The sequence below is a fragment of the Balaenoptera acutorostrata genome, chromosome 2, assembly GCF_949987535.1.
Source record: "Balaenoptera acutorostrata chromosome 2, mBalAcu1.1, whole genome shotgun sequence".
Taxonomy (NCBI): domain Eukaryota; kingdom Metazoa; phylum Chordata; class Mammalia; order Artiodactyla; family Balaenopteridae; genus Balaenoptera; species Balaenoptera acutorostrata.
Genome location: NC_080065.1, coordinates 80,870,221 through 80,883,690, shown reverse-complemented (window position 1 = coordinate 80,883,690; position 13,470 = coordinate 80,870,221). Strand labels below are relative to the sequence as shown.

Sequence of the window (13,470 nt, the reverse complement as noted above, 5' to 3'; positions counted from 1 at the left end):
CAAACACACTCTCCCTCCTCACTGCCAGAGTGATTTCAGAGGATTCTGTAACAAGTTCTCAGAGGCCCATTGTGAAGTAACAGAGAATCCCTGCAGTGAGCAGCAGGTTCTGTCCTTGCCTGCGTTCCTGAGTGGAGGGCTGCCATCATCCCTCACTAATGGTAGAGTAGGACAAGCAGTGCCCAGGCCTGTAAGCTTGCCACGAACTAGGAACCCACGCAAGAACTCAACATGCCAGTCAAACCTGTTGGGTGGATATGTGGGCAGGTGTTGAAGAACTTTTCTGGAAGAAGTATGCACAATCTTCTTGTAAAGGGGATATGGGTGTGGAAACTGGGAATGAAATCCCCAAGGTGGACCCAGTGTTCCATGATCTTTTAAATTATGTTTAGGGGATTTTTAGTTAAGCTTTTTTTTTTAACCCCCTAACTTCTTTTTGTCTTAGTCGAGGGAATCCAGAAAGTAATCATGGGCCTTATAGATGAGTTTAAAGATGAATTCCCTACCATCCTAAGATTATCACAGTCTAATCAGGTAATGTGATTTTATAACTTTGAAAGGATTATAAAAAGTATATTGTATTTTTAGTACCAATTATTTAATTTGTGATTTTGAGATCAGTATTTGAAGCTTAGGAAAACATTACTTTCACCTCAGAAAAACACCATTTCAACTCTTACTCATTGCGAGGGGTCTACGGAAAGCAGAAAGACCGTGGACAAGGAAGTGAGGTAGAAAGATAAATAAAGTTTAAGGACAGTCACACTACCATTAGATTGGAAATCCAGAACTTTCTCATAGATACAATTGCAATGTAGTTGACTTAAGATTTGCTTAATATAAAATCAGAAAAATACCTAGATGTACTTTAAAATCTGTGGCAATTAAGTCAGTGAAAAAACATAACTGATACAAGTTATAACAATGGAAAGATAAATATGGCATGGGTGTGTGTTTTAATGTGGAAAGAAAATAGTGGTATCAAATTAAACAAAGTATATATGCATATGTTTTAAACGTCTGTTGCAAAAAGGTTTTAGATATAATATTGGGAGTGGAAGGAGATAGGTAGAGAATCGTAAAGACATTTAGTTAGGAAAAAGTAACATCTTGTTTAGGGGACACATGTAACCTGATTTACTCAAAAGTACACAACTCGTTTTTAAAAAATACTTATTTATTTATTTGGCTGCACCGGGTCTTAGTTGGGGCATGTGGGATCTTCATTGTGGCATGCAGGATCTTTGTTGTGGCATGTGAGATCTTTGTTGTGGCACGCGGGATCTTTAGTTGCAGCATGTGAACTCTTAGTTGTGGCATGTGGGGTCTGGTTTCCTGACCAGGGATCGAACCTGGGCCCCCTTGCCTCCTTGTGCTCTGGAAGCACAGAGTCTTAGCCACTGGACCACAATGGAAGTCCCAAAAGTACACAACTCTTAATGGAAAAGTGTTGTTTTAGTCATTTTGGCCACAGTTGGAATAGAATATGTTGTAAAGTTATATGGTACAGTAACAACCTACTTATCCAGAAATCAGACTTTTGGCAATGTCAACATGAGGAACATAGCTAAAACCTGGAAGTAAACAAAAAAGCGCTGTGAGTAACATAGTAATCACAAAGTCTGTATATTTCATTCCAAAGGAGAGGTATTAGAGCTACCTTTAACCATTCATCCAGATAACCAGGCATTAGACACTTAATAAATACTTTGCCTGGAACTGGGAAGAAGGAATACAGAGATTAAACAAGGCAGGGTTCCTTCAGTCAGTGAGCTTAATCTCATGGAGACAGAGTTATAAACAATTGCAATGGAATATGGTAAGAGGCATATACAATTTAGAGGAAGGAATGACTCTACATAGGGTAGTCAGAGAAGACTTCATGGAGGAAAGATGCTTAGACTGGGTCTCAGAGGATGAATTGGAATTCTCAAGGTGAAGAAAGGGATCAGGTAAGTGGGTAGGAACAGGGAAAAATATTCCAAAGGAAGCAGTGTCATGCCAAAAATGTATGAAACATCATAGCATGTTTCCAGAATGTTAAGTAAATTTGAATAAATGGCGTCAGTCTTGGGTCTAGACTTTAGGAAGGGGTGATACTGAAATGTCAGAATCTGGATGCACAGTGGTAAGATGGCATCTAGGTGGTGGCTGGCTAAGTAGCAGAGGATAAGCCTTAAAAGCTCTAGAGGGCAAAATGGATTTTGTAATTCCATATCTTAATCTTGGTGTCTAGTTGCTTCCTCTTTTTGTATTCCCCTAGTCTTGGTATAAATTCTTTTGAAACATGAGAGACTTTTCTTGGCTATGCTCTGGAGTATTAAGGAAAGAGATGCTTGGTCTAGGATGTAAAATGGTTAAGGCCAGCACAGTAGTGTCAGTAATTATTGAGAAAACCTCAAGGTAAAGCCAAGGAAGCCTAGGCCTGGAAAGCCCTGTTGTCCTTCCAAGTTGTGATTCTCCCACCATTGCCAACATTAGAGAAACTGGGTTTTATTTAATCAAAGTTGCAACTTTCTTTACAATTCCCTTCCTCTCTTCCTACCCTCTGCATAGCCTCATTATCACTAGAGCCATAAGTATGCTTTATGTGAAATAGATTGATATTCTGATCCCCAAAGAACTCTAAGTTCCTATTTCCAAATCCCTGAAGTCGTTCACCTATAAGAGCTATACCCAACCCAAGAGAAGAATATAAACATAAAGTTACTTTATTTCTCATTTTCAAAACACTTACATTGTTCTTTTTCCACCATTTACTTTGAAGAAAGTGTTGCTGAGAGTGGCAGGAAACCTGAGTAGTTAGGGGATATTGTAACACATTGAAATTATTTGCTCTTCAAAAATAAATTATCCAGAAAACAATGCTAATACTCTGTTCTTAACTAGATTATTTTTAAAGGTCAGATTATATAAATGTTGCAGATTTTATTATTTCTAGTGTGGTCCATAGTTCCCAAACATACCGAAAAGAATGGTTTTAAGACTACTTAGAGGGCTTTATTAATTGGGTTGTATTTTAAATCTCTAAGTTTTGTGATTGGTATTTTTATTTATTTAGGAAAAAGCCATGTTGCTGGCCTGGAGTAAAAAAAAAAGATTTAGAGATTTGGTGGGGAGAGATGGTGGTGGAATTTTTATAGAGGAATACACAGAGAATAATGGCTATTAAATAGTTCTTCATGGCTAAAGATTTTGAAGGACATTTTTTTTCTGGGGCTGGGAAAAGTTAATGTTAGAATTTTGACTTGAGGTCCTGGCTTCTAAGTTCTTTTACTCTCCACTCCCTCCCTTCCAACCAGCCCAGACCCCAATACGCTCAGTATCCACATCTTTTAGTAAAAGTAACTTTTTAAGGTTTACACTTGCAAATTGCAAATGATTTCCATATGAGGACTTTAAAATACTAAACTTTTAAATTTGAACGAATGAAAAAATGCATGCTACAATTAGGGAATTAGAAATTTTTAATTCAGATAATCTTCACTTGAATGAGAGAAATCTTTTATGGGAAACAGGGTCAATTTTGTGGGTTTTAATTATGAAAGGTAGTTATGTATTTTCTGTAATTATCTTGCACTTAACTGTATACTACAAAATTGAGGATTGTAGACAGAGCATAATAGAATCCGTGCAAAATTTTGGCTTTTACATCTGTAGATACATTTTTCTGAATTCTCTATGCTTTCTTTTTTTTTTTTTTAAACATGTGGGACAAAAACTGCTGGTGTTACCAAACCAGGTTTCTTTGCCCGATATGCAGAAAGCCTAATGCTGAGACGCTGAGGTTTGCAGCAGAGAAAGGGTTTATTCAAGAGGCAGCCAAGTGAGGAAACAGGAGAGCAAATCTCTGATCCACCTCCCCAAAGGCAAGGGGCTTGGATTATTTGTGCATGACGAGTATAGGGTAGTCAGAGATGCTGGTGAAGGTGTTTGGAGGCAGGAAAAAGGTGAGGTAATGTCTGCTCTCTGCAGGCATATCTGAGTTACATGCTTCTTCACAGGATGTATGTTCAGAAAATGTGGGTGTTAGCATGATCTGAGGGTGGAACTTTCGGCCCTCAGATGTCAAAAGGTCACCCATTGCACACTTGAGCAGGCTCAGTTGAATGGTCAAGTGGTCTTGACCAGTTTGAACTGGGCAAGATTAGCTCCATGTTTCTGAAGCAGCTATTACTGTAATGACCCATATGTCAGAGGTGTTATCTGTATGGGGTGGTTAAAGGAGTCTGGTGATATACAGTATTTGTCTAAGCTACGTGAAGCTTGGAAGGTACACAATTTGCAGGAACAGTTAAGGCAAGCTTGATCAGTGAAGGCAGATTACAAGCATAGGGGTTTTTAACAAGACTCTCCCTTATCTGCTGTTCTGTAAGACAAGCTAAAGAATTGCTGTCAGTCACCAGTTTCTGTTAACCCTATGGGGCACAGTTTCAGAATGAGCTTTTTAACCTTGTGGGGCATGGTTTCACTGGGGATGCACCAGTGATGTCTGGAAATTACTTGTATTGGTATTGGGGTTTCTAAATATAATGAGAGTAGAATTGTAACTAGAGTGTTCGATAATTCAGTTGTATTTTTGTCTTTGGTGAGTTGTTTCTTGTGGGACACTATCATTATTGTGAAAATTTGCAGAGCACATTGTGCACTGAAATCTTTCTGGGTAGTTTCTAATTTAATATTTGTTATATTTTTCCAAAATTTTTCAATACTAACTTGTTATATTTTTCTGATATTTTTCATTCGTTCATTTAAATGAATATATTTGTAGAGCACCTACTATGTGCCAGACACTATTCTAGGCACTGGGGAAAGATCAGTGAGCCAGATGGATATAGAACACTGCTGCCGTAAAACTTATGTCCTAAAAAAACCCCGAAACTTATAACCTAGTCAAGTAGAAAACCAGTAAACAAGGAAAATAAACTACATATTATATTAACGGTAGGTCTTAAGGGAAAGAAAGCACATAGCAGAGAAAGGATATGAAGTAGGGGTAGGGATGGGGAGAACAATTGATGGGAAAGGTAGGGTGACCAAGAGGGTCTTAGTGAGAAAGTGATTCTTGAATTAAGACTTAAAGGAAGTATCTACCTCCTAGAGTAATGAAAATAAAAACAAAAATAAACAAATGGGATCTAATTAACAAATTATTGACCCAGGGGATTTTTGCAGAAACTAACGCCTGTGGCTGTAATACGTCTCCTGTCAAAAATGTGTTAAACTTGACGTTCACAGAAAGATAGACAAGATGAAAAGGCAGAGAGCTATGTACCAGATGAAGGAACAAGGTAAAACCCCAGAAAAACAACTAAATGAAGTGGAGATAGGCAACCTTCCAGAAAAAGACTTCAGAATAATCATAGTGAAGATGATCCAGGACCTCGGAAAAAGAATGGAGGCAAAGATCGAGACGATGCAAGAAATGTTTAACAAAGACCTAGAAGAATTAAAAAACAAACAAACCGAGATGAACAATACAATAACTGAGATGAAAAATACACTAGAAGGAATCAATAGCAGAATAACTGAGGCAGAAGAATGGATAAGTGACCTGGAAGACAGAATGGTGGAATTCACTGCTGTGGAACAGAATAAAGAAAAAAGAATGAAAAGAAATGAAGACAGCCTAAGAGACTTCTGGGACAAAATTAAACACAACAACATTCGCATTATAGGGGTCCCAGAAGGAGAAGAGAGAGAGAAAGGACCAGAGAAAATATTTGAAGAGATTATAGTCGAACACTTCCCTAACATGGGACAGGAAATAGCCACCCAAGTCCAGGAAGCGCAGCGAGTTCCATACAGGATAAACCCAAGGAGAAACACGCCGAGACACATTGTAATCAAAGTGGCAAAAATTAAAGACAAAGAAAAATTATTGAAAGCAGCAAGGGAAAAACGACAAATAACATACAAGGGAACTCCCATAAGGTTAACAGCTGATTTCTCAGCAGAAACTCTACAAGCCAGAAGGGAGTGGCATGATATACTTAAAGTGATGAAAGAGAAGAACCTACAACCAAGATTACTCTACCCAGCACGGATCTCATTCAGATTCCATGGAGAAATGAAGAGCTTTACAGATAAGCAAAAGCTAAGTGAATTCAGCACCACCAAACCAGCTCTACAACAAATGCTAAAGGAACTTCTCTACGTGGGAAACACAAGAGAAGAAAAGGACCTACAAAAACAAACCCAAAACAATTAAGAAAATGGTCATAGGAACATACATATCAATAATTACCTTAAGCGTGAATGGATTAAATGCTCCAACCAAAAGACACAGCCTTGTTGAATGGATACAAAAACAAGACCCATATATATGCTGTCTATAAGAGACCCACTTCAGACATAGGGACACATACAGAGTGCAAGTGAGGGGATGCAAAAAGATATTGCATGCAAATGGAAATCAAAAGAAAGCTGGAGTAGCAATACTCATATCAGATAAAATAGACTTTAAAATAAAGAATGTTACAAGAGACAAGGAAGGACACTACATAACGATCAAGGGATCAATCCAAGAAGAAGATATAACAATTATAAACATATATGCACCCAACATAGGAGCACCTCAATACATAAGGCAACTGCTAAGAGCTATAAAAGAGGAAATCGACAGTAACACAATAATAGTGGGGGACTTTAACACCTCACTTACACCAATGGACAGATCATCCAAACAGAAAATTAATAATGAAACACAAGCTTTAAATGACACAATAGACCAGATAGATTTAATTGATATTTATAGGACATTCCATCCAAAAACAGCAGATTACACTTTCTTCTCAAGTGCGCACAGAACATTCTCCAGGATTGATCACATCTTGGGTCACAAATCAAGCCTCAGTAAATTTAAGAAAACTGAAATCATATCAAACATCTTTTCTGACCACAATGCTATGAGATTAGAAATGAATTATGGAAAAAAACGTAAAAAACACAAATACATGGAAGCTAAACAATACGTTACTAATTAACCAAGAGATCACTGAAGAAATCAAAGAGGAATCAAAAAATACCTAGAAACAAATGACAATGAAAACACGATGATCCAAAACCTATGGGCTGTAGCAAAAGCAGTTCTAAGAGAGAGGTTTATAGCTATACAAGCCTAACTCAAGAAACAAGAAAAATCTCAAATAAACAATCTATCCTTACACCTAAAAGAACTTACACCTAAGAGAAAGAAGAACAAACAAAACCCAAAGTTAGCAGAAGAAAAGAAATCATAAAGATCAGATCAGAAATAAATGAAATAGAAACATAGAAAACAATAGCAAAGATCAATAAAACTAAAAGCTGGTTCTTTGAGAAGATAAACAAAATTGATAAACCATTAGCCAGACTCATTAAGAAAAAGAGGGAGGGGCTTCCCTGGTGGCGCAGTGGTTGAGAATCTGCCTGCTAATGCAGGGGACACGGGTTCGAGCCCTGGTCTGGGAAGATCCCACATGCCACGGAGCAGCTGGGCCCGTGAGCCACAATTGCTGAGCCTGCGCGTCTGGAGCCTGTGCCCCGCGACGGGAGGGGCCGCGATAGAGAAAGGCCCGCGCACCGCGATGAAGAGCGGTCCCCGCACCGCGATGAAGAGTGGCCCCCGCTTGCCGCAACTGGAGAAAAAAGCCCTCGCACGAACCGAAGACCCAACACAGCCAAAAATAAATAAATAAATAAATAAATAAATAAGAAAATCCTTTAAAAAAAAAAAAAAAAGAAAAAGAGGGAGAGGACTCAAATCAATAAAATTAGAAATGAAAAAGGAGAAGTTACAACAGACACCGCAGAAATACAAAGCATCCTAAGAGACTACTACAAGCAGCTCTATGCCAATAAAATAGACAACCTGGAAGAAATGGACAAATTCTTAGAAAGGTATAACCTTCCAAGACTGAACCAGGAAGAAATAGAAAATATGAACAGACCAATCACAAGTAATGAAATCGAAACTGTGATTAAAAAATCTCTCAACAAACAAAAGTCCAGGACTAGATGGCTTCACAGGTGAATTCTATCAAACATTTAGAGGAGAGCTAACACCCATCCTTCTCAAACTCTTCCAAAAAATTGCAGAGGAAGGAACACTCCCAAACTCATTCTATGAGGTGACCGTCACCCTGATACCAAAACCAGACAAAGCTCCTACAAAACAAGAAAATTACAGACCAATATCACTGATGAACATAGATACAAAAATCCTCAACAAAATACTAGCAAACAGAATCCAACAACACATTAAAAAGATCATACACCAAGGAGCTGTTACAGTGGAGGATTACTGGGCTGAATTTCAATATTATGACATAGTATGAGTGTGTTTCATGTTTGGTAATTGCAATCATTGTTGCTTTTGTTGTGGTCATCCATTTACAATGCTTGGTGTCAGTTTATTTATCTCTTGTAAAAATAAAATACAGTGTGTGTGTGTGAAAAAGAAAACTGTCAGAAAAAAAAAAGGATCATACACCAATATCAAGTGGGATTTATTCCAGGGATGCAAGGATTCTTCAATATATGCAAATGAATCAATGTGATACACCATACTAACAAATTGAATAATAAAAACCATATGATCATCTCAATAGATGCAGAAAAAGCTTTTCACAAAATTCAACACCCATTTATGATAAAAACTCTCCAGAAAGTGGGCATAGAGGGAACCTACCTCAACATAATAAAGGCCATATACGACAAACCCACAGGAAACATTATTCTCAATGGTGAAAATATGAAAGCATTTCCTCTAAGATCAGGAACAAGACAAGGATGTCCACTCTCATCACTATTATTCAACATAGTTTTGGAAGTCCTAGCCATGGCAATCAGAGAAGAAAAATAAATAAAAGGAATACAAATTGGAAAAGAAGAAATAAAACTCACTGTTTGTGGATGACATGATACCATACATAGAGAATCCTATAAATGCCACCAGAAAACTACTAGAGCTAATCAATGAATTTGGTAAAGTTGCAGGATACAAAATTAATGCACAGAAATCTCTTGCATTCCTATACACTAATGATGAAAAATCTGAAAGAGAAATTAAGGAAACACTCCCATTTACCATTGCAACAAAAAGAATAAAATACCTAGGAATAAACCTACCTAAAGAGACAAAAGACCTGTATGCAAAAAACTATAAGACAGTGATGAAAGAAATAAAAGATGATACCAACAGATGGAGAGATTATACCATGTTCTTGGATTGGATCAATATTGTGAAAATGACTATACTACCCAAAGCAATCTACAGATTCAATGCAATCCCTATCAAATTACCAATGGCATTTTTTATGCAACTAGAACAAAAAATCTTAAAATTTGGATGGAGATACAAAAGACCCCGAATAGCCAAAGCAGTCTTGAGGGAAAAAAACAGAGCTGGAGGAATCAGACTCCCTGACTTCAGACTATACTACAAAGCTACAGTAATCAAGACAATACGGTACTGGCACAGAAACAGAAACATAGATCAATGGAACAAGATAGAAAGTCCAGAGATAAACCCACGCACCTATGGTCAACTAATCTATGACAAAGGAGGCAAGGATATACAATGGAAAAAAGACAGTCTCTTCAATAAGTGGTGCTGGGAAAACTGGACAGCTACATGTAAAAGAATAAAGTTAGAACACTCCCTAACACCAAACACAAAAATAAACTCAAAATGGATTAGAGACCTTAATGTAAGACCAGTCACTATAAAACTCTTAGAGAAAAACATAGGAAGAACACTCTTTGACCTAAATCACAGCGAAATCTTTTTTGATCCACCTCCTAGAGTAATGGAAATAAAAACAAAAGTAAACAAATGGGACCTAATGAAACTTCAAAGCTTTTGCACACTAAAGGAAACCATAAACAAGACGAAAAGACAACCCTCAGAATGGGAGAAAATATTTGCAAGCGAATCAATGGACAAAGGATTAATCTCCAAAATATATAAACAGCTCATGCAGTTCAATATTAAAGAAACAAACAACCCAATCCGAAAATGGGAAGAAGACCTAAATAGACGTCTCTCCAAAGAAGACATACAGATGGCCAAGAAGCACATGAAAAGCTGCTCAGTGTCACTAATTATTAGAGAAATGCAAATCAAAACTACTGTGAGGTACCACCTCACACCAGTTAGAATGGGCATCATCAGAAAATCTACAAACAACAAATGCTGGAGAGGGTGTGGAGAAAGGGGAACCCTCTTGCACTGTTGGTGGGAATGTAAATTGATACAGCCACTATGGAGAACAGTATGGAGGTTCCTTAAAAAACTAAAAATAGAATTACCATATGATCCAGCAATCCCACTACTGGACATATACCCAGAGAAAACCGTAATTCAGAAAGACACATGCACCCCAATGTTCATTGCAGCACTATTTACAGTAGCCAGGTCATGGAAGCAACCTAAATGCCCATCGACAGACGGATGAATAAAGAAGTTGTGGTACATATATACAATGGAATATTAATCAGCCGTAAAAAGGAACGAAATTGGGTCATTTGTTAAGACGTGGATAGATCTAGAGACTGTCATACAGAGGGAAGTAAGTCAGAAAGAGAAAAACAAATATCGTATATTAACACATGTATGTGGAACCTAGAAAAATGGTACAGATGAACTGGTTTGCAGGGCAGAAGTTGAGACACAGATGTAGAGAACAAATGTATGGACACCAAGGGGGGAAAGCCACGGTGGGGTGGGGATGGTGGTGTGGGCCTTTGGGGGCATGATCTAGATAAGAACATATGGCATAATTTATTATTTCGTCAACTCTAGTTATGTGGTAAAGCATTGTTTAACTGTCAATGAGAAAATCTTAGATTGCTCTCCTTGGAAAAGTGATTCTTTGGATAATGTTCAATTAAATTTAATAAAGGAACATTTTATTTTCTTTAAAAAGATTGTGTTAAACCTAAAAGCTTTTGCACAGCAAAGGAAACCATTAACAAAACAAAACCCTTAGACTGGGAGAAAATATTTGCAAATGAAGCAACCGACAAGGTTAATCTCCAAAATATACAAATAGCTCATGCAGCTCAATATCAAAAAAACAAATAACCCTATCAAAAATGGGGGGAAGATCTAAATAGACATTTCTCCAAAGATGACATACAGATGGCCAAGAAGCACATGGAAAGATGTTCAACATTGCTAATTATTAGAGAAACGCAAGTCAAAACTGCAATGAGGTATCACCTCACACCAGTCAAAAAAATCTACAAACAATAAATGCGAGATCCAGACGTCGCGGCGGCCTTGCTAGGCTACCAGAGACTCCGGAAAGCGCCTCGCTGGTCGCGCGGTCGGCCATGGAGACCCTGCGCAAAGCGCTGATCGCGGGCGCAGTGCTGGGCACGGGGGCTGGCGTGGGCACCGCGCTCTTTGTCCTCGTGGCCCCGGGAGAACAGCAGAAGCAGGCGATGCTGAAGGTGTGAGCAGTTGGGAGGCCGAGGTGGGGTGAGCGGGCGGAGAACCGCAGGCTGGTAGCCCGGACTACCAACCTCCCTTCCTGCCCGCAGGAGATGCCGGAGCAGGACCCGCAGCGCAGGGACGAGGCGGCCAGGACCAAAGAGCTACTTCTGGCCTCTCTGCAGGAGGCAGCCGCCACGCAAGAGAACGTCGCCTGGAGAAAGAACTGGATGAGTGGCGGCGGCGGGAAGTCAGCCTGAGGTCAAACCTGCCCCCGTGCGCGCCGGGACCTCCGCTGCAGCGCAGGAACCCGAGCCGGCCTTACTCCTCTGTGGGCCGGCGGGGAGTCCAGACACGCGCAGACCTCTTCGGGACCTGGGGAGCTGCCGCCGGGTGAGCACGTTCCCCCCCAAACCCTGCATTGACTGCGTTTTAACGTCCACGTCTTGTGCCAGGTCATCGGATGTGGCTAACTGAAGGAACCAATAAATCATGTTCCTCCATCCAGAGAGTGAGCGCTGCGGCTGGACGCGCATAAGTGCCTAGAGTGTTATGGGGGTCAGTGCTGCGGGCGGGCTTGAGTGCAGCTCCTGCCTGCCCCACCCCTCATGTGACGCTGAAGCCCTATAGGCAGAGCGACCACGTTTTCAAAACACACGTCAGGTCACGTGGTTTGCGTGAGTGTACTTTCAGGGATAACCGACTGATGTTCTTGAAATCGTTAACTATCCTGGAAACTCTTGTGCAGTAAATACCCATAGAGGACACTCTGGGTGCCTGTCCTTCGAATGAGGTTGGAGAGGGGCTTCTAGCAATTAACATGTGCCATAATGCCTTCTGTGACCTTAATTTAACCTTCGGAGGCCACCGTGGCAGGAGCGGTAAAAGGAGTGTGCTTTGAGTCAGATCTTGTTTCAACTCCTGCATGTTAAAAAACCTATGAGCCTTAGTCCTGTTCCATAAAAGGTGATAATTGGGAATTTCCTGGTGGTCCAGTGGCTAAGACTCCGTGCTCCCAATGCAGGGGGCCCTGGTTCGATCCCTGGTCAGGGAACTAGATCCCAGGTGCTGCAACAAGAGTTCGCATGCCGCAACTAAGAGATCCCGCATGCTGCAATGAAGATCCCGAGTGCTGCAACTAAGACCTGGTGCAGATAAATAAATAAATAAATAAATAAATGGTGACGATTATCTTGAGAGTTGTAAAAAGGTGAACTTAGGAATGTAAAGTGCAGTGCCAGGCACAGGGCAGCCTCTCACTAAATGCACTGGGGTTTTCCTCCCACAAGGTTTTCACTGTAGTGGTTTTCAATTTCTGAATCCGTCGTAGGATCTATTGGCGATGCCACTGATGGGATGAGGTAAAGCTATCAGTGGGGCGGCCGCCCTACAGCGAAGTCAACCAATTCACTCCCCTTGTGTCTACTTTATGTCCTGTGGTTCCAAACAAGATTGCAATTGATGGGGGACGGGGGCGGGGCTGCTTGTATTAAATAAAGCCGGAACACACTAAATAAAGCTTGGTAACACTGAGGTGTAAACCGAAAAAAAAAAAAAAAAACAATAAATGCTGGAGAGGGTGTGGAGAAAAGGGAACCCTCCTGCAGTGTTGGTGGGAATGTAAATTGGTGCAGCCACTATGGAGAACAGTATGGAGGTTCCTTTAAAAACGTAAAATAGAACTACCATATGACCCAGCAATCCCACTCCTGGGCATATACCCGGAGAAAACCATAATACAAAAAGATACATGCACCCCAGTGTTCATTGCAGCACTATCTACAATAGCCAGGACATGAAAGCAACCTATGTCCATCAACAGAGGAATGGATAAAGAAGATGTGATACATACATACCACATGGAATATTACTTAGCAATAAAAAACGAACAAAATAATGCCATCTGCGGCAACATGGATGGACCTAGAGATTGTCATACTGAGTGAAGTAAGTCAGACGCAGAAAGACAAATATATAATATTGCTTATACGTGGAATCTAAAATAAAGGGGGGGGTACAAATGAACTTACTTACAAAAATAGAAGTAGAGT

At 39.9% G+C, this 13,470-nt stretch overlaps 2 protein-coding genes across 2 annotated transcripts in view; both read left to right on the top strand.

Annotated features, from left to right (window-relative positions):
* The first annotated feature begins 231 nt into the window (after positions 1–231).
* Positions 232–13,470, top strand: part of SPATA9 (spermatogenesis associated 9) — a 37,981-nt gene continuing 24,742 nt past the window's right edge. The window contains 2 exon segments of the mRNA XM_007197463.2: positions 232–292; positions 446–534. Of these exon segments, the coding sequence (XP_007197525.2) occupies positions 232–292; positions 446–534 (150 nt within the window).
* LOC103009605 (ubiquinol-cytochrome-c reductase complex assembly factor 3-like) lies at positions 11,267–11,922 on the top strand. Its single transcript, XM_007197462.2, has 2 exons — positions 11,267–11,439; positions 11,530–11,922. Exons 1-2 carry the CDS (start codon positions 11,320–11,322, stop codon positions 11,677–11,679), a joined length of 270 nt encoding a protein of 89 aa, XP_007197524.1. The 5' UTR covers positions 11,267–11,319; the 3' UTR covers positions 11,680–11,922.